The sequence below is a fragment of the Choloepus didactylus genome, chromosome 1, assembly GCF_015220235.1.
Source record: "Choloepus didactylus isolate mChoDid1 chromosome 1, mChoDid1.pri, whole genome shotgun sequence".
Taxonomy (NCBI): domain Eukaryota; kingdom Metazoa; phylum Chordata; class Mammalia; order Pilosa; family Megalonychidae; genus Choloepus; species Choloepus didactylus.
The window spans coordinates 179027397-179047409 of record NC_051307.1 but is presented as its reverse complement, the minus strand read 5'-3'; the positions used below and the strand labels follow the sequence as shown (position 1 = coordinate 179047409).

The following is a 20013-nucleotide window of genomic DNA, read 5'->3' as shown; positions in this document are numbered from 1 at the left end:
CACATTCTGCAAAATGTTTAGAAGCTACATGAGAAGTTAATGAAAATAAAGCGTGTAAAGTTTTGTTTTACTTTTGTTTTTGCTACTCTGTGCTTGTGAAATGGCATAACAGTTACAGTGAGACCATAGGCAGCTCTCCTCCTTGGGTGCCATTATTGGCTCTTAAAACAAGGGGGTTGGTCTCAATGAGAAAGTGCCATAGAGAAGTGCACATGTGGTCTGGGCACAGCTCCCAAGTTTAGAATTTATACTTGACCATGGATAAATAGCACAGAGAGAAATCTTAAGTATACATTCTCAACCTTAGTCATCTCAGGTATCAGGAGCCAGATTTAAGATAATTTCCTGCTAAAGAACCAAAGTACCTCCCTAATAACTTAGGATAGACTTGCTTGAATGAATAGACTTGCTGCGCAGATGGGTAAATGGGTAAAAAAATGAATAAATGGAGCTAGGAAGCAACTAGCTCCTGCCTCCTCAGGGAAGTATTAAAGCCTCAAGGCTGGAGAAAGGAAACGTGTTAAAACTGGAAGGTGACCTGGTTAGCCAAGCCATCATCAGATGATGAGAATTTTTTCAGGAATATAATTAATGGTAGGGCCAAGAGAAAACCAATCTCCAATTCCTAAAAGTCATGTTCCTTCTATGAACTATTTAGCAGAAATCACATGAAACCAACAAATAATTCCTTTGGGCTCCTTTTTCACCAGACATCCCCCCCCTCCCCCATGTCAGACCTCCATCTCCAAATTATCAAAAGTGCTGGAAGGCAGTGGGGAAAGTCCCATTCCTCTGCCTTTAGAAATGGAATCATCCAGTTTACATTTGAATGTAATAATGCACTTCCCTGTTAATGGCTTCAGCCTTTTTAACTTTTTAACTTTTTAACGATCGTATTATGGCCTTCTTAAGAACACTCATTCATTCATTCGATTGATAGCTGTTTATTACTGTGTGTGCCAGGCATGTTCCAGGTGATGCCTAGTCCATCTTTGCATTCTTTTGCAGGACACAGGGCATTCAGATAGATGCCAGTCCACAAATACTTGTTAGATGAACAACTGTTACCTTTGTGTAAATTCTATATCTCTCACTGTAATAGGGCTGAAATATTATCTACAGGCTTGAACCTATAGTCTATGCCATAGTCACAGCTTAATGCCCATTTTAAAAAAATCGTATATTTTTTAAATTTAATATCCTGTTGCTCAGGCAACAGGATTTCTCCATGTCTGCTTGCGTCCTGTTGCCAAGGCAACAAGGTGTAGTTGGCAGGCTGGTTTGTGGTATCAGAGATGCCTGTGGTTCACAACTTCTTTGACAAATTGTTGTATGCATATCGTATCCGAGAGCATTTGCCTGACTCGAATCTTTGTATGTAAAGACGGTGGTGAACATTTGTAACCAACCAGCATCACACATGTGACCAGAAAGTCTCTTATATGATCTTAGGACCTGCAGATCTTGCCTCGTTTTAGCAGAAGTTCTTGTTTGTTTTTATTTGTGGTTATTTTCCTCCCATCTCTTTTTCATAATCTCCATCTAGTTTTACTTAGTCTGAATAAAAACTGCATGATCACTACTTGCCGGAATCAACCTGTCAATGTTGCAATCCAGCAAGCATGCAAAAAAATGTATTGTCAGTAAAACCACTTTATTCCTTCTCTGTGATGGCTCTACACTTTCCTGGTTTATTGCTCATTTATTTCTTACTGTTATTGGGGTATGAGCAGAGAACCACAGGAGCACTGTCCCACTTTCTTGCAGTTTTGCTCACTGCATTTATCATTATAGATAGAAGAAAAACCTTTAATGAATATGAGAACTCAACCATATGTAAAGTTGCTTATGCACACAGGACATGTTTATGAATGTCACTTACTTAAAGAGATTTTCAGCTGTAAAATGCTAGTTAACTCGGACAATGTGGTTGCAGTAGCATTAGAAAGCATCATCTTAATATTGTAAGTCAAGCCTCTCATTTCATGAAGCTAAATCTTTCTTTTTATCAACATTAGATAGATTTGGCCACTAATCACAATTGAATTATGTGATAGACTTAAACAAATGTATGTGAAAATATTTCCTTGGTTCAGAGATATATTAAAGAAATTCTTACCAGCAGTAAAAATCTAGAGCTTCATGTCCTTCATGGTCAGGGACTCCCCTGACAAATTAAATACCCAAATAATTCACCCCATGCTTGAATTAATTCAGGGAAAAGTTGATTTAAAAAATTACAAAGCTAATTAACCTTCATTTTCCACCTTTGCTGTTAGTGGTTTGGGGTGGAAGTTGTAGGCTAACACTCACTCATTTTTAGCACTTTAATTTCTCTTTCTGCTTACAAGATCCGGAAGAGGTTGCCGCAGATCTGAAGACAGTTTCGAGTGATGACCTTTCAGAATCCTTTCAACCTCTCCTTTCTCTGAAATTCTGTTTCAGTCAGCCTGCTTCAAAGCTTTCAGAGTAGACAAGTTTCATATGTTGAGCCTTTTCGCAGAAAACATTTTTAGAATGTTCTCCTTTGTGTTAAATCACTTCCATGTATTTTCCAGCTTGCTCTATCATGGGTTCACCATCCTCTGTTGCTGTAATGTTCTATTAGGCATAAACATGCAGAGTAGTTTAATATAGAGGCAGACTTCTCTTGGGCTTCAGCATAATTTCAATCTTTTACCCATCTGTGGACCCAACAATTGCATAGTTAAAAGTTATTACTTCTAGTCACAATGAGTCTGTTCTATTTTGAAATTTCAGATTACTGTATTTTCTTGTGACTAGTGATATAGTTTTCAGAGAAATTAAAACTTTTTTCTGTGATGCCTGTGTGATCTTTTAAGTTCCATGATCATAGGGACTATCTCTTCTCATCCCTTCAACTCCTGTAACTAGCACAGCACCCACATAGAGTGGGCACTTAATATCTGTTGAATGAATGAATGAAGGAGTTAGTGAGTGAATGTGGTGGTCATTTTGAAGACTCCTAAAGTTTATTAAAGAGGAATTTACAGTTATATAAAGGAGTAGTAAAGTTGGCAGCAACTCAACCCTGACAGGGTGATCTATTTCACATACATAGCTAGCACATAGCATGCATAATATTTTTAATACAGAAAAATGTTTGAAATGTCAGATTCTTCAGGGCAACCAGAAGAGTCATCTAATTAACTCATGTGAGTTGCTCTCTCACACAAGTGGTTATCATTTATCAAAAGCAGCCATAAACTTACGAATGAAAGTTTTCCACAAATTACATTTTTATAAGTCACCTTTTAAGATTTGGGTCCATAGATATTGGAGGTTTAGCAACTACATGGCATGACTGTTAATCTCAGCCATGGTGCTGTGAGGGTGAAGGCAATGCCCAATGCCTTCTCAAGAAGGGTCTGGACTACACAGTCCAATATGTTCGCCTCCGGCCCAGGTGGCTGTTGAGCAGTTGAAATGTGGCTAGTGTGATTGAGGAGCTGAATTTTAAATTCCATTTAATATTTCATTAATTATCATTAAAATTTAACATAATTATACTTAAATTTAAAACCTATAAAATTGATATTTTCATATATTATAATCAATATTATATTTTAAATATTAAATTTAAAACTGAATATAAAAATGTCTCAATCATTTTTATATTAATACATGTTGAAAATGATAATATTTTGGATATATTAGGTTAAAGAAAAGGTATTATTATAATTAATTTCACCTTTTTCTTTTTCCTTTTTTTTTTTAATGTGCTTACCAGAAAATTAAAATTATGCTTCTGGCTTGTATTATATTACTATCACTCTACTCTGGTCTCTGAAGGCTGAGAGACAAGGTTGTTCAGAAAGCATTTGCTGGGGGGTGGCCAATGTGCAAGGATAAGAGGAGCTGGAACAGGGTCTGCATCTCAGCTCAGCCCTGAGGTCGCCCCATCCGGCATGCGCACTGTTAGGATGATGTCCCTCTGAAGCTTTTGAGGGCAGAGGCCATCCCTTTTCTTTCTTTTAAACATGCGCCTTGTTCCAGGGCTAGAAGAATGTACAGGGCTTTCAAGATTCACTTACTTTTGGAGGCTCTGTAACCTTGAGCTGGGAATGGGTCAGGAAGAAAAAATGGGATCAAGGGAGAGTTAGCTGGCTTGGTAGGTGAAAGGGGAGGGGAAAGGGATAGGGACAGAACTCAGATGGGATGATTTTGATTTTATTCTAGTTCTTAAGTGGAGTGATGGGTAAATGAACACCAGTTTTTTTATGCTTAATAACCTAAGTATGAGTTACATGCATATATGGAAAGTTCTGTGATTAAAAATAAAAGGGTTGGGCAAGAGAATTTTATTAGTCACATTTATCTGTGTTTGAATCCCTATATTTGCTCCCACCTAGCAAATACCTACCATGGCTTTATATATAGTAGATTTAAAATGTATTTTTGTTAGACTGTGTAAATTGAAGTATGATTCTTATAATTTATCAGGTCATAGATGTTTCTTATTTAATTCCACAAAACTATTAAGAAAATGTCTCTAGGCTTCAGTAGAAAAACAAGGTTGAAGGTTATTTAAGGCTGTCCCTGGGGTGGTCTAAGGATACATCTTCAGGGTGAAAGATGCTGAGACCAACATGCAAAATGATCAGACTATCCAGAATTTTAGAGCAGGGCAAACAAGGGATGTTGATAACACTGGAAACTATAAGAAAAATATAATCCTCTTAAATGCAAAAATTATCTCATTTCATAGGAAGAGTTAGATTTTTTTTAAAGACAATAGGACCAAAGCATGCAAAAATACTATATTTAAATTTTTGAGTATTTCTTTTTTAATACAAAAATGATTATTTTCCATTTTAAGTATAACAAGAAAATCAATCAAGGCACAAAGATTTAGGTTCCTAAGTCATACTTAGAGATAGTAAACAATTATAATGAGGTTTTTTTTTTTTTTAACCTATGGAATGTCAGTTCTACTCTAGGTTGGAATATATTTAGCTTCTTCTTTATTAAACTCTTAAGAGAGTCTTGAGGGCAAATAAACTTTATTTACTTTGACAGTGTAGAACACAGAAGAGTGTACATTCTCGGTAAATGTTTGTCAAATCAAAGTTTAGTAAGTCATTCTAATTGCCTCTACTTTCTATTTCCAGGGATTTCTCTGGTGGAATAGGATCAAGACCAAGACCAGGTAACTTAGTGTTGGCAGCAATAAAATCATACATACCTCACTGAAATTCAATGTAATTTATGTTACCATTTCATATCTTTCCCTCTTTTATTTCTTCAGCTTTGCTGCCTCTTGACCTGCTTCTGAAAGTGCCACCCCCCATGCTCAGGGCCCACATTAAGGAACTAGAGGCTGAGTTAGTGACAGGGTGGCAGTCCCATAGCCTTCCCACAGTGATTCTTCGCAATCTCAAAGATCATGGTAGTACTTATTAGATCACGTTGATGTCAAGCTCACAATGGGCGAACAACAGAATTATAGTTGGGCCTGAAATGTCTGAATGATGCTTGGGAGGTAATTTTAATACAAACAGCAGGAGCATTCTGTTTTGTGTGTCCACTGTTATTAGTCTGGTTATCTGACAGTTTCAAAATGCTTTCTGTGTTCACTTATTTGATTGAAATATTATACGCTGTTTTCCCAAAATTTGCATTCCTGCTTTGATGAGAATGTTAAGCAGCTGAGTTATTGACACTTAAAGTACATACCTACTAACAAAAAATAGTAACTGTTTTACATTGATATTTCTGTAAACTCTACACTCCTAATGATACAAGAGTAAAATATACTGTTTTTCTATCTCTTTTACTCTCACACAGATAGTATTTTTTAGTTCTTTCTATTTGTATTTGATTAAAACTATATCACATTGTGTCCCTAGAAATTTAAAAAATATGGATTATTGAAACATAAAAGTTCACAATAATGGTTTGGGAATAAAAGAATGTGTTAATGTTTCTAGTATCTATTAAAGAGGACCAAAGTCCAACAGTAACAGTAAAATTATCAGCTAAGCCTAGACAATTCAGAAAAATATTTAATGATTGTGCATTTAATATATGTGTGAGTATATGACTCTTGAGCATAACGTTCTATTTTACTACTTTGTTAATTTGGAGTTATTATTTAATGCTATTTTTACTTTGGCTTCCTTAATTTGTATTCTTTTCTAGAGTTAATAAGCACAGAGAACGTAAGTGATGTGAATTGATTTATTGTAATATTAGTATATGTCTCCATGTTTATTAAATTTGCTGTGGAAGGGCTATTGACAGTTTTGGGCCATTTACACCATCAGTCCAAAGATGCAAAAAAAAAAAATTTTTTTTTGTTATTAAGAGGTCCAAAACTATCATGTTGACCATGTTCTGCTCCTGTTATTTAGCCATAAGGTAAGTTGATAGTGTAATCATGAAGGTAAATTGATTGTTGTTGATTTATTTTATAATAGCAAGAGCAAAATACTTAGATGTGTATGTAAACAATTCACAGATCCATTGTAGTTCATAATAGGAGTTCTTTTTCCTAAAGGATATGTTGAGTTAGTCCAGTTTATGTTGGTGAAATTGATCAGATTTCTGGACCTTTAACCAAAGAATTTACATTATAGCATAGTTTACATGTAATGTATTATATTCATTAGACCGGCAATTTGTTTACCAACCAACATTAAAGAATGTACAGATTCATACTTTTTTTATTTGAAATAGAATATGCTATAACATTTTAAGTGTTGTCAGTGAATGGTAAGGTTAATCCATAAAAGGAGCAATTCACTTCCACTAGTATTGAAGAACATGTTAATGCATGTGAGGAAATGTAGGTTATTCTATCTTTAAGTCAAAACATTAGATATGTATTTTTCTCTGTCTTTTTCTGCATATTATAAAAGTGTTGCAAGTACATTTGGGCTATAGATTGCTTTATCAAGTTACAAACAACTGGTAACAGCCCCGTTCATGTAGGTCACCACATCTGCTAATTGTGCTTCATTCCAGTTGTTACCCATGTATCATTAGCCCAACTCAGAGTATTAAAAAGGCAACCTTGGTACAGCTCTCTGACAATGGGAGTTTGGACCAAGGTATCCTGAGATGTTGTTGGTCTGATCAGTGTGAGTTATATTTTAAGACTTTGTCACTAAGAAGAGGTCAAGCACTGACATTTAACAAAAATAAGCAGGTTATAATAGTGTATTTTCACTTACTTAGCATTTGATTTTGCTTTCTTGACATTTGATTTTTCTTCCAACCTGGGAAGGAACATGCTGGAAATTGTGTCTAACCAACAGCTACAGCCCTGCATTGTCTAAATGTTCTGGAAAAAAAAAATGGCTGGGGGCGGGGGGTGAATTTGGTCAAAATCTGGTTATGCCATCAGGAGTATATCTAGTATCTAAACATCATTTGCTGTGTGCCATGGCAGAATAAAGGGTGAGAACTATTATTTTACAGTGTTAAGTGGTTGTATATAGCAATATATATAGCATTGCCTCTGTGGTACTCCTAAGATACGGACTTCCAGTTCATGTTGTGGTGATACAGCAGTATTTAGTGGCACCACCTTCAAACACATAGATAACAATTAAAATATCTCAAGTTAACTCTAGTAAGAGTCCCCTCATTCTTTTAATACTAACTATATTGCATAAATGATTTATTTTATACATACTCTTTGGGTTAAATAATAGACAGTAAATTTCCTGCCAACAGAAGTGAAAATTTAGGAATTTCTATACTGCATGATGAAAATATTAACATTAAGTAACATGGAATCAAAGAATGAATACACCATTTTAGCAGATTAACTTTTTTAGCTCAGTTTCTGTAACTTTAGTCACTTGTGGATTACCATCACGCAAATTTGCCCATATCTGAGTACCATCTGTACTATTATTTTTCTTTAAATTGATCCATATTTTCAACTTAGAATACTTAAAGGGGAAATTTATATCATTGCAATATGTAGGAAACTAATCTAGTATCACTTGCCATAAATAGATAGCAATTCTAAAAATAAATACAAATGTAAGCAAGACAATAATAATAAATTCTAAGTACATATTTTTGTCTGCTTATCCTGAGGTCTGTTGTCTTTGTTACAAAAGAAGACTAGCTAATACTTGAGAGATGGTAAAGACATACTTGTTCCACACTGAAACTTTATCTTTTTATCATCAATAGAAAGAAAATAAAATTGGAAAAAGAACAACTTTCTGCTATGCTATCTCATACCCAATGTACTTACTATATAAAATTATGCTGTAGAAGTGCCCAATACCTGGGGAAACTCAGTTCTTTAAAAATAGTTGATGAGTTCTATTGTCTACAGAGTCAAAATAATTAATCAAATAATTAGATATTATCTGAGGATTTTGAATGTAAAAATACTCTAGGGGCCAGTCTTAGGTAAAATAGATATGGTCTCTTCTTGAGGTAAGAGAGATGGTATGTATTTGTGAAAGTTAAATTATATCAAAGCAAAATATAGGAAATAGACTTTGTTAAGCATGTGGCGTACACTTTAATGTTTTGAACACTATTAGCACTGGTCAAATATTTTAAACATTTTTAGAATATATGTGTAATGTCAACTAAGAGTACAACCTAATTTTACTAGCTCAACATTGACATTTTCCCCACCCAAATAAATAAAAACCTAAAGATATCTCCTTTACTCAGTTTTTCATTTAGACAGCACCTGGCACCCAGGCACAGAATGTATGGGAATCCTTATGATCTGCATTTTGAATAGAAATAGTCATTTCATGATTTCTGGGTTCTTACCTATGTTTTTTACTAGATGACTGAGAATCTATTTTCATGCTTGTCTTTTGTTCATCAGGTCAGATCTAAGTAAAGTAGTCAGTGTTTCATCTAAATATTTTAGAAAACACCACTAATATATTTTATATTGAAGCACTGTACTGTCCTTCAGTAGCTTCCTTTCAAGTTAGTTATTGACTTAAGGTACATAATATTAATTTTCACAATAGCCAAAATGATTTTGAGTATATGCCTTCTCGTATTTTATTGAGTAGAAATTTTTTCACATATGCAAATTTATCCCCCAGCTTTTACTCAGAATTCCTTCAATAGTTGTCTATACCATGCAATTTGGCCTACATGTACATCTTGAGTATTTCCTTTTATTCAGCCCCTCAAAAACTACTTAACTGAGTAACTGCTGAAATCCTTGTTTATCCTTGCTATTGAGAATAACTGTATAAATATTCTGAAAGAGTGAGGAAACAATGGTTTTTTAAATTAGACTTCGGTTTAGGGAAGGGGTAAGAAAAAACAAATTTCCTGTGCCACTTATGCTTTGCTTCCTAATTCTTCATGCTGAGATGCTGAGGGATGCATTGAAGAAGTGTGTATAAGGTCCCAAAAGGATGCTGCCTGGAGATGCAGATTTGTTTCATTTCTTTGTAGGATAGTATCTTGTGAAAGAAATACTCAGTCTCTCAGAAAAGTTGTTAAATGGACTACTCACCACCTCGCCTTTGGGGTGTCTGCCCTGGGGCAAAGGCTAAATGGAAGGAAGGGAAAAAAGGTATCCCCCCTACCTCCCACCCCCCGTTAGGAATAAAGGGAAGTCAGTGTGACTTGGTTGACAATTGCAGCATAGTGTATGAGATAATTGTGTCAACGGAGAAAAGTAAGGCTGGCAAATTCTAAGTTGCCATTATTAATGGCATTTTTATGGCATTTAAAAAAGTTTCAGGATATTTACAACTGCCCTTTGAATTGGTTTGTCAGCACAGTAATCCTATTTGGGTATTGAAGATGGTGATAGGGGCACCGATATTAAGGAGAAACCTAGACATCAAGGACCTTAGGTTCACATGGAGTCCTTTGCACATGAACCGTGACATTTTATACATATGGGCATCTAATCAGCATATGCCTCCTGCTTTTACAGAAACGTAAGAGCTAAAAGCCAGAATTTATACATGTGTTGGGTCCTGTTTGGGGAGTAGTTGAACTCTTTAGGACCTCAGAGTACATTGAACCCACAATGCGTGATTTATTAACTCACTGTTAGTGTCTCTCCTTAATCATTGAATTGGTCATTCAACTTCTGTTATTTCCATGTCTTCAAGAACAAGGGTGAAATAACCAAGTCAGGTTGGCGCTAGACTATTCTCTACATGGCTGCTGTAGGCTTCCGATATCCCGAGAGCAAGAGGCTTCTTTCTTCTAGCTGGGCCACCTACCTGCCCTCCAGTAAAGCTGAGACTTTTCCTATTCTTAAATGAATAGGAAATCAGTATGGATCCACAGATTATTTAGGATATTTTAAATTGGGTGTCAAATTATATATTTTTATTTATCTGACTAATTAGTTGTTTTATTGTATGATAGTACAATAGCACAATTCTTAAAGTTATTCTTTAGAAAAAATGATTTTTATTTAACCTATTATTGATGGAACCAGCTGAAGAACAAAAGAACTGGTTCCAAGAGCATATGAAGAACAGGGATTTATATAGGTAGGTAAGAAGGAAAAGCTGAAATAAAATTGCTAAATTAGGTATATGACTGGTGAAACTTCTATAGGGCAATAAAACCATATCATTTTTGTGATTAACTTCTTGGTTGGACTATAAAATCCTACTGTATATCAATTTCTGCCAGTTAACCTCTCATGCTATAGGTTGTAAACTGCCTGTACCTTTATCAGTGTAGATTGTTAGTTAAATAAACTGTGACATGCTCCAAGAGGGTTAAATTAGGATCAACTAGGGTTATTTGAAAATGCTCTAGCATGATGTCAGAGAATCAAGCAAACATTGTTTGCCTTCTTTTTTTTTTTACATGTTTGAGATAAATTTTTCTTTAATGAGAGCAATTAGTATCTTGCCCAGATCATTGAATTGGCGGGGGCAGAGAAGGTGAGGGGAGGCAGTCCTGGATGTCTTTTTTTTCCTGTTTCATTTAGTTTCATTGGACTTTACATCCACAGTGATGAACATAGTGTATTTTTCACACCACAATATTGTTTTTTATGGAACTCTAGACTTCTTCCATAGAGTTGACTTGTATAGGAAAAAAAATTCTTTGCAGTAGGAATACCGGGAGGCCAATGTAACTTTGTTAGCAATTATAGCATAGTATAGGAAATAATCAAGTCAGTGGAAAAGAGTTAGGCTCTATAAACTAGACCAAAAGCTATTAAACTTTTAGGCCTGAATTCAGGAACAAAAATGTAACTTTTTATATTTTTCCAAAACTGAACTTAATTTCTATATTGAGACCTCATTCCACTGATTTCAGAAAAATTAATCACTGAGCCTACAGGTGATTTTTTTCATCATATCAGGCTTTAAGCCAGTCAAATTGAGGATTTTCCTTCTCTCTTTCCTTCTTCCCTGGGTGGTATTTTGTTCCAAGGTCTTAGTCAGCATCGTGTTCTGGGGCTTTGAGATTGCCTGTGCTGGCGTCTGATTATTGAGTGTGGCCCCTCTCCACTTTGGCATCCAAAGAGGTGTCATAGCTCTACCTGACCTCCAGTTGCTAGTCCTTGCAGCCTAAATAGAGAAAACTAGATTTCTCTATCAGGTAACCTTCTCAGGGGCATAGAGAAGGTCAGCCTATTCTTTCAAAGCTCTCTGAGTCTGAAGACTTGGGAAACTCAGCAGTGCCTTTCTGACTCTGAAACCCCAAGGAGCCATCTGTACTGCTATAGCTACTCCCTGTGCCATAGTGGTGCAGGGAACATCTGTGAAGTCACTGCCTTCCAGAATTCCCAGTGTGGATCAAACACACATTCCTACCACGCTTGAATCTGAAATCCAACTCTCCCCCCTTTTTGCCCACACCCAAGACTGCCCAAATTGAGATGTAATTTGGGTCTCTTCTCAGAGACTCTCTTTTCTTCTCCAGTATCCTCTTCCTCCCTCCTCAAAGAAGTTTATCACATCCAGGAGGAGCAGGAAGAAGAGTTTGCTCAGCAATATTTCTTCCTATTTTTCTGCTTTCAGCTTAGAATACTGCCTCATTAAAGCCCAAGAATCTACTCTCTGTTTTCTGTCTCCTCTCTGCTGCACCATCTTGGGGCAATGCTGGTTTCATAGCCTGCTGCTTGACGGGGGAGGCTCATGAGGTCAAAAGTAAATGTGGGAACCAATACAGCAGTAAATTCTTCACACAGCATCCTCCCATGTAAACTATGTAGTAATTTCTAGCAACCTTGACTTCAGAAATCCTGAAGTTATATACTATATTCTGAAAAAATAGAGACAGTAGTTTAGAATTGGGTGAAACCCCCAGTCTTCATACAGAAAAAAATTAAGCTTGATCAGGATAAAGAAGCATTACATAAAAGTGGCTAAACCAGTATTCGAAAGTCAGGGCTTCAGAGCAGCCTTGCTTCTTTGGCCTTTAAGAAGCTTTCTGCAGGATCAGTGAAAGGAAGTTTGTTGCCTGATCATGCAGGGAGTGAGAGGAGCTGATGCTTTGATGCAACTTCCTGCCATCCTGTGGGAAATTTCCCTGGAGGCATGAGGCCCATACTGTCAAGTCTCTGCTTAGCAATTTCTGCCTGATTGTTGAACTATCTGTAGATCTGTGTTGGGAAGTATTCCATGCCCAAACCCCTAACCATCATCTTTTTTCTCTCTCTTTTGATAGAAGATCATTCTCTCAATCACTCAGGCCCAAGTTTCAGCAGCCTCCATGGCTACTTGGCTACTGCTTCCCACAGACAGGCAATTACTACACACAGTAGATTCCCCTCAGTGTCCATGACCTCAGCCCCCTTCATTTTATTCCCATTTTCACCATACTTCCTTTTCAGCTGAGGCCCAAAGAATGTATGATTTTCCTGAAACTGTAGCAGAGAGAAAATGATCAAGCCAGGTCTTAGGACTTCAGTACTAGGCCTTTTCTCATGAGATCATCTTTCCTGAATGACAGTCACCCTAAGGCTCCTCACCAACATTCAGTGTGCCTCCACATCCCCCCACCCCCCACCACTACTTTTTTCAGCTGTACCCCATACCTATCCTTTTTACTGTATTGCACCGCAGCTAAAATGGACACTTAGCTGTTCTTCAATTATGGGCCTCACTTATCTGACTCCTGTCATTTGCTGGAACTGTTCATTCTTCTGGGAACCACCACTCAAACATGTCTTCCCCCATACTACATCCATATCCTGTGTTTTTGGAAGTAAAACTAATTCTTCATTGTCTTCTCAAATGTTACCTCTGCCTCAAATCACTCTTCATCCCCCATCCCCTGGTTCTTAGAGTGAACCTCCCATCACCCCATTCGATTCTCCTTTGGTGACTTCTACACTGCAGTATACACAGTGGTTGATTGCTGAACGTTTGTAGATTTGAACTACATTTCAGGAAACCTACTCCATTTTACAAGAGTAAAGAGGTAAGAGAAAATCCATTCACCAAAACTTAAATTTAGAAGGCTGTATTGTCTTTCAACAGGGTAGTTGGTCCAAGAAAGAGAAGCTTGTATATGTTTTGCCACTAAGTGAAAATATTTTTTAATTCTTCAAGTAGCCACTTGAATCTTTCTCTTCACAGTTATCTAAAGAGTCTTCATTCTTGCAGAGAGAATTCAGAAAAATTGTAGTTTGATACTATATGTTAGTCAACTGGGAGAATACAGTGTAATCCATCTTTTCTTTGATTTGTAGTAATTAGTAACTTCAGGGCTTCTACTGTGAATTTTAGTTTCAATAGGCAGGATATATATAGTGTAAATTGAGTCTCAAAGCACCAGGGATGGGCAAGAAACTCAGCTATTGTAATGTGCTGTGAGATAATAAAGCAGAATATAGCACACTGCACAGGCTACAAAGACTTAATGCTTCCAGTTTCCTTAGGCAACTCTTAGTTGGGACAGTTTCTCAGACTTTCCTTGCTCTAGATCACTTTGACAGTTTTGAGGAGTACTGGTCTTTAGAATGTCTTACAACTTATGTTTGATGTTTTCTCATGGTTACACTGGGGCTTATGGGTTTTTGGGAAGAAAATATCTATTATTTTTTTTAAAAAAAACATATTAAAAGGAACATATAAGAAGAAAGGTTTAAAAAAACTGCTAGATCTCTTCATTTTGAGGACCTATGCTTTTTCTGCTTCACCTTTCAACTCAAAGTTATCAATAGCTGTGGTTTTTCCATACAGTGTCATGCTCTGGGCTTCCAAGAACACTGATGATGCAACAATTTAAAAACAGGGCTCCACTGGGTTTTCATCCAAATCTCTGAACTCCCCTCTGCCAGTTTTGAGAGTGTCATTTTCTTTCCACTATTTTTTAATTAGAGAAGTTATCAGTTTACAGAAAAAGTATGCATAAAATACATAAAATACAGAGTTTGCATATACTACCCTATTATCAAAACTCTGGTACATTTGTTACAATTCATGAAAGAACATTTTTATAATTGTACTATTAACCATAGTCCCTCCTTTACAATAAGGTTCACCATGCTGTACAGTCCTATTTTTTTAAAACTTTTATTCTACTGACATTTATACAACCTAAAATTTCCTCTTTTATCCACATTTACATATATAATCTAGTGCTGTTAATTATTTTAACAATGTGCTACCATCATCATAATACACTACTAAAACTTCACAGTCAACCCAAATAGAAACTCTGTACGGTTTAGGCATTAACTCTCCATTGCCTACTCCCAGCCCAGCCCCTAATGATTTACATTATAGATTCTGACTCTATGAGTTTGCTTATCCGACTTGTTTCATGTCAGTGAGATCATTCAATATTTGTCCTTTTGTGTCTGGCTTATTTCACTCAGCGTAATGCCTTCAGGTTTCATCCATGTTGGCGCATTTATCAGAACTTCATACCTTTTTACTACTGAATAATATTCCATTGCATGTCTATACCACATTTTATTTATCCATTCGTTGGTTGATGGACAGTTGGTTTGCTTCCATCCTTTAGCAACTGTAATATGCCACCATGAACATTGGTGTGCAAAATCTGTTCGAGTCCCTGCTTTCAGTTCCTTTGGATATATACTTAGAAGTGGGCTTGTGAGGTCATATGGTAATTCTATACTGAGTTTTCTGAGGAATTGCCAAACTGTCTTCTACAGTGGCTGCACCATCCTACATCCTACCTGCAATGAATGAACATTCCTATTTCTCCACTTCCTTTCCAACACTTTTAGATTTCTTTTTCTTTTTAATAGTAGCCATTCTATTGGGAGTGAAATGATACCTCATTGTGGATTTGATTTGCATTTCCCTGACAGCCAGTGATGTTGAGCATCTTTTCATGTGTTTTTTGCCTGTTTGTACATCATCTTTGGAGAAATGTCTATTCCAGTCTTTTGGTCATTTTTAAACCAAGTTGTTTTTTATTGTTGAGTTGTAGGATTTCCTTATATATTCTGGATATTAGACCCTTATTGGATATGTGGTTTCCAAATATTTTCTCCAACTGAGTAGGCTCTCTTTTCACTTTCATGATAACTTTGTTGCACAAAAGTCTTTAATTTTGATGGAGTCTCATTCATCCTTTTTTTCTTTTGCTGCCTGTGGTTTTAGTGTGAAGTGCCTAACAGGGTCCTGAAGATGCTTCCCTAAGTTTTCTTCTAGGAGTTTATAGTCCTGGTTCTTATATTAGGTCTTTGGTCCATTTTGAGTTGATTTTTGTATTTGGTATGAGACGGGGTCCCCCTTCATTCTTTTACACATGGATATCCAGTTCCCCCAGCACCGTTTGTTGAAGAGACTGTTTTTTTCCCAATTGAGTGGACTTGGCAGCCTTGTTAAAAATCAATTGGCCATGGATGTGAGAGTCTATTCCTGAACTCTCAATTCGATTGCATTGGTCTATGTATCTATCATTTTGCTAGTGCCATGCTATTTGTCCACTGTTGCTTTTAATAAGCTTTGAAGTCAGGAAGTGCTAGTACTCCAACTTTATTCTTATTCAAGATGGTTTTGGCTATTTGGGGCCTCTTACCCCCTTCTGAATAAATTTGATGATTGGCTTTTCCATTTCTGCAATGTAGACCGTTGGAATTTTGATGAGGATTGCATTGAATCTATAAATCATTTTGGGTTAAGTGACATCTTAACAATATTTAATCTTCCAATCCATGAACATGGCATGTCTTTCCATTTATTTAGATCTTCTTTGATTTCTTTTAGCAAAGTTTTGTAGTTTTCTGTGTATTATATCCTTGGTTAAATTATGTTCATGTATTTTTAAGGGGAAATCATTTAAAACAATTGTTTTTAGAACAAAATTGTTAATATGATTTTCTTGTGCACTTCCATGCATTTTTTGTGAACAATTAGGGAGTGTAATATTTTTTAGTGTGTTCGTCTTAAAGATTTATTGAGAGAATGGTTTAAAACTAAATAAAATAATATAGGTAACATTTGCCATGAACTTGGTAGTTATTAATTTTTATGAATTTTTAAAATGAAGAGAAATAAATAAAATATCTATTTGGATTTTTATCTTTTTAATTTTTCTAAAATCATTAAAGTCTAAATAAATACTATTTTTGCCTGGAAATATAAAAAAATTGTGAGGATTTATTTGATCAGATAGAAAAGGAAGAAAAACAGTTTTCATATCTAGGATTTTCTGAAGTTGTCCAGGAAATCAGGGGGGTTTGCAAATGTTACAGCCAGACTCCCTTCATATCCTTTCCTGTTTTAAGTTTCCTTTCTCTCCCCTATAGTCAATCATGCCGCAGCTTAATAACCCTGCTAGAGCACCCCAGTGGTACTAAACTGATGATAGGATCCTAGCTTGCCATGATATGACAGCAGCAAGTAACTGACAGACTGTTTGTGGTACCTGAAACTAAAAAATTACCTTTAGTCTGGCTGGTGGGGATGAGAAATGCCCTTTAAATTAAGAGAAGTAACAAATACAGAGAAAATGCTTATATAAAAGTACAATAAGGTACTGATAGAGTATGTAAAGAACATTTACATTGATTTACAAATCAATAAGAAAAAAATAGAAAAAAAGCTTGGGATATAAATAGGAAACTTACAAAAGAAGTATAATTACTACCAAGCAGAGAAATACAAATTAAAAATCAGATTGGTAAAATTGAAAAGTTTGATAATATATAACTTTGACCAGTGTGTAGAGAAATGGATTCTCTTTCTGCTAAAGTGTAAATTGATTCAGCTACTTTAAAATATTATTTCTTAAAATAAGAAATGCGCATACTGTACAGCCCAGCAATTCCACTTGTCCCTATCTACTCTAAAAGAACTCTTGTACTTATGCACGATGTGACATGCGCATGTATACTCAAACCTGCAGTATCAAGTATAATAATGAAAAATTGAAAACAAACTAAATGTCTACCAAGTCAGAAGTGGACAAGTAAACTCTAGCACGTGCAGAACATGCAGTACTATTCGACGATTACAGAGAATGAACTAGAAATATGCATACTGGGAAAAGAATATGAGGGACTGAGTGAGAAAAACAAATTGTAAAACAGCCTGGGGATGTGTCAAGATTCAAAAAAAAAGAAATAATACTATGAGTTTTCTATAATGCTATAGAAATACTATACTATATACATTCCATTCATTGTTTTTTTAATGTTCGTCATGACCAATTTAATTGATTTCAGGACTTAAAGACAACTTGAAAAATCTTCTAAAGGTATACACATATGTATGTAAAGGAATGGAAAAGTGCCTGGAAGGCTGCACATCAAGCTGAAATAGTTATTTCTGGGGAGCTGGCTGCGAGGGGTGGTGGTTCCAGGTGACCTTGAGCCTCATCTGTAATACTTAGGGTGTTTTGTTGGTGATTTATTTTGTTTTGATTTATACAAGGGCATGTGTAATTAAACATTTTAAATGTATTTTATAGAGAGTAAGCAATAAAACAGTTTTCAAAAGGCAAGAATTTACTGGGAGTGAGGGGATAGTGGTGAAAGAGTTTTGAGGAAAAGAATTTTTGTGTTTGAATTGCATAGTTAAGTAGTTTAGAAGGTAGGCATTCTAGCTAACTATCTCTGTTTTTGTATTTAGGGCCACAGATGAGCCCATGCATGTGGCAAGGTAGAGTCAAAAACCTGTGTGATTTCCCACTCAAAATGTCATCACAAATCTAAGAACTCTCTGCCATGCTGTGAGATTTTAACTTGTTACCTGTGAATCTTAAGCCTACAAATCAAAAACATGAAGTAGCCAACATAAAAAGGATTAAAATCCAACCCCTCCAGTTTCAGAATATGCAAAGTTAATATTCCCTTGGGAATAGCAGCTTGGCCACATAGTTGTTGGTATAGCTCTAGACAAATAGTTATATTTTAAGAATTATTTCTACAAGGAGTGCAACTGTAGAAAATATGGCATGTGTACAGTTGGCTGTCTCTATGCTGCAGCAGACAGTTCCAGTCCTCTGCTTTCTATTTTAGAGCTATGTTAATTATTCTGGTCTTCTTTCACATTTTTTCACCCAAAGTGTAATTTATTAAACCTTATCTTAATGGTCAAATAATTGATGCTCAAAAAGAGTGTTTAGAGGAGTTAGAGGCTTTTTAAATCTCAAATATTTAAACAAGGTGTTAACTACAGATAAACAGCTAGATTATTTCTTATGCAAATTTCTGAATTTATTCAGTAAAGATACCCGTAAAGAAAACAATAGTTCTTCAAATTTACATACTTTATTTTCTTTTTTGAGTTTTGTGTCTTAAATGTAAATTGTCAAATGCTTATAATAAAGCAAGTTGAATCTTTCCAATGACCACATTTAATTTTCTTTTTAAAATGTTGGAAAACAAAAATTTTATAGTAAAATATGCAAACTTTCTCAGAAAGCATGCATGTAAGAATCATTTTTAAAAATCTTAGCTGTTGCTAAAGCAATGACTAATTCACATTTAATTTCATATAGGCTGAAGCTTGTGTGGAGGAAAAGAGGGTCTTTGGGGCTTTTCTTTAAAAAAGCAAAATTGGCAAGAGACATGTTATTGTAGAAAGCTTGCTATAGGTTAATGGGAGGAGAAGAAAGAGCTGCAGGAATAGGATAATATACATCCAAAGATCTGAAGTCTCCTCCGTTTTCTCCACTGTGGATATGAGGGTGACAGGAGGCAGAGGTGGTCTTGTGACTGTCTGGGGGGTCAAGGCCATTCCAGTAGCATTCTGTTCCTCAGGTTAAGAATGGACCATTTGTGACTATAATATATGAAGCTGTGAAAACAGCTCATGTGCAATTCAACACCAGACTAGCCTGAAACTGTGAGGGTTGTCTGGCTGCAAGATGAAAATTAAGGATAAATTATGTGTCTGACTCAGACATGGAGAGAAATCCAGGTGAAAATAATGATTAGTAATAATCAAAGGTTTGAAAGTTATTTCATTCTAGCTGAGTTATATTTTTTGTTCTGTAAATTGCCTATTCAGTGTTTGCATTTAGTAGTTTTAATAAAATTAGCTTTGAAATATGCTAAGGGCATCATGAACTTAAAAGTGTGATAACCTCTTAAATATAACTGCTGGAAGCCTGGCCTTCCAATGGCCATAGTAGCCAAGGTGTCACAGTCTCCTAGTGGTGGCCTGCAGTAGTTGCAGGCAAAATATCCAAGTACTACACAATTTCAAATATTTTGATGGGAAATACCTTTATGTTACTTTGAGATCTGAAAAATAGATGAGAAGGAATTGCTCATCCCATATCATAAAATATTGAGGTATTATGGGTCTCTGCATATTCTTCCAATGGTAGGATGAGGTTCTTTGCTTTAATTTTGCTTTTTGCAGAATTTTACTCTGTTCTCCACTAATATCACTTTTGAAAGAGAAAATGAGAGTCCTTGACTAATTGCCGGATTTATTATCCACAGCATCTGCAGGGATTGCTGTGTCCCAGAGGAAAGTACGTCAGATCAGTGATCCTATTCAGCAGATCTTAATTCAGCTGCACAAAATCATCTACATCACACAGGTCTGTATTATTTATATATATATATATATATATATATATATATATATATATATATATATATATATATATATTTAA

At 35.7% G+C, this 20013-nt stretch overlaps 1 protein-coding gene across 9 annotated transcripts in view; it reads left to right on the top strand.

Annotated features, from left to right (window-relative positions):
• NEK10 (NIMA related kinase 10) overlaps positions 1-20013 on the top strand; it is a 296604-nt gene that overhangs the window by 242341 nt on the left and 34250 nt on the right. For 4 of the 9 annotated variants that reach the window (XM_037846062.1, XM_037846035.1, XM_037846044.1 and 1 more), the window contains 4 exons: positions 5133-5170; positions 5270-5410; positions 18015-18044; positions 19838-19938. In XM_037846062.1, the coding sequence (XP_037701990.1) occupies positions 5133-5170; positions 5270-5410; positions 18015-18044; positions 19838-19938 (310 nt within the window). Of the gene's footprint in view, positions 1-5132; positions 5171-5269; positions 5504-17608; positions 19939-20013 lie in introns of those variants that run through there. The other 5 variants (XR_005218355.1, XR_005218356.1, XM_037846068.1 and 2 more) reach the window with 5 other exon arrangements.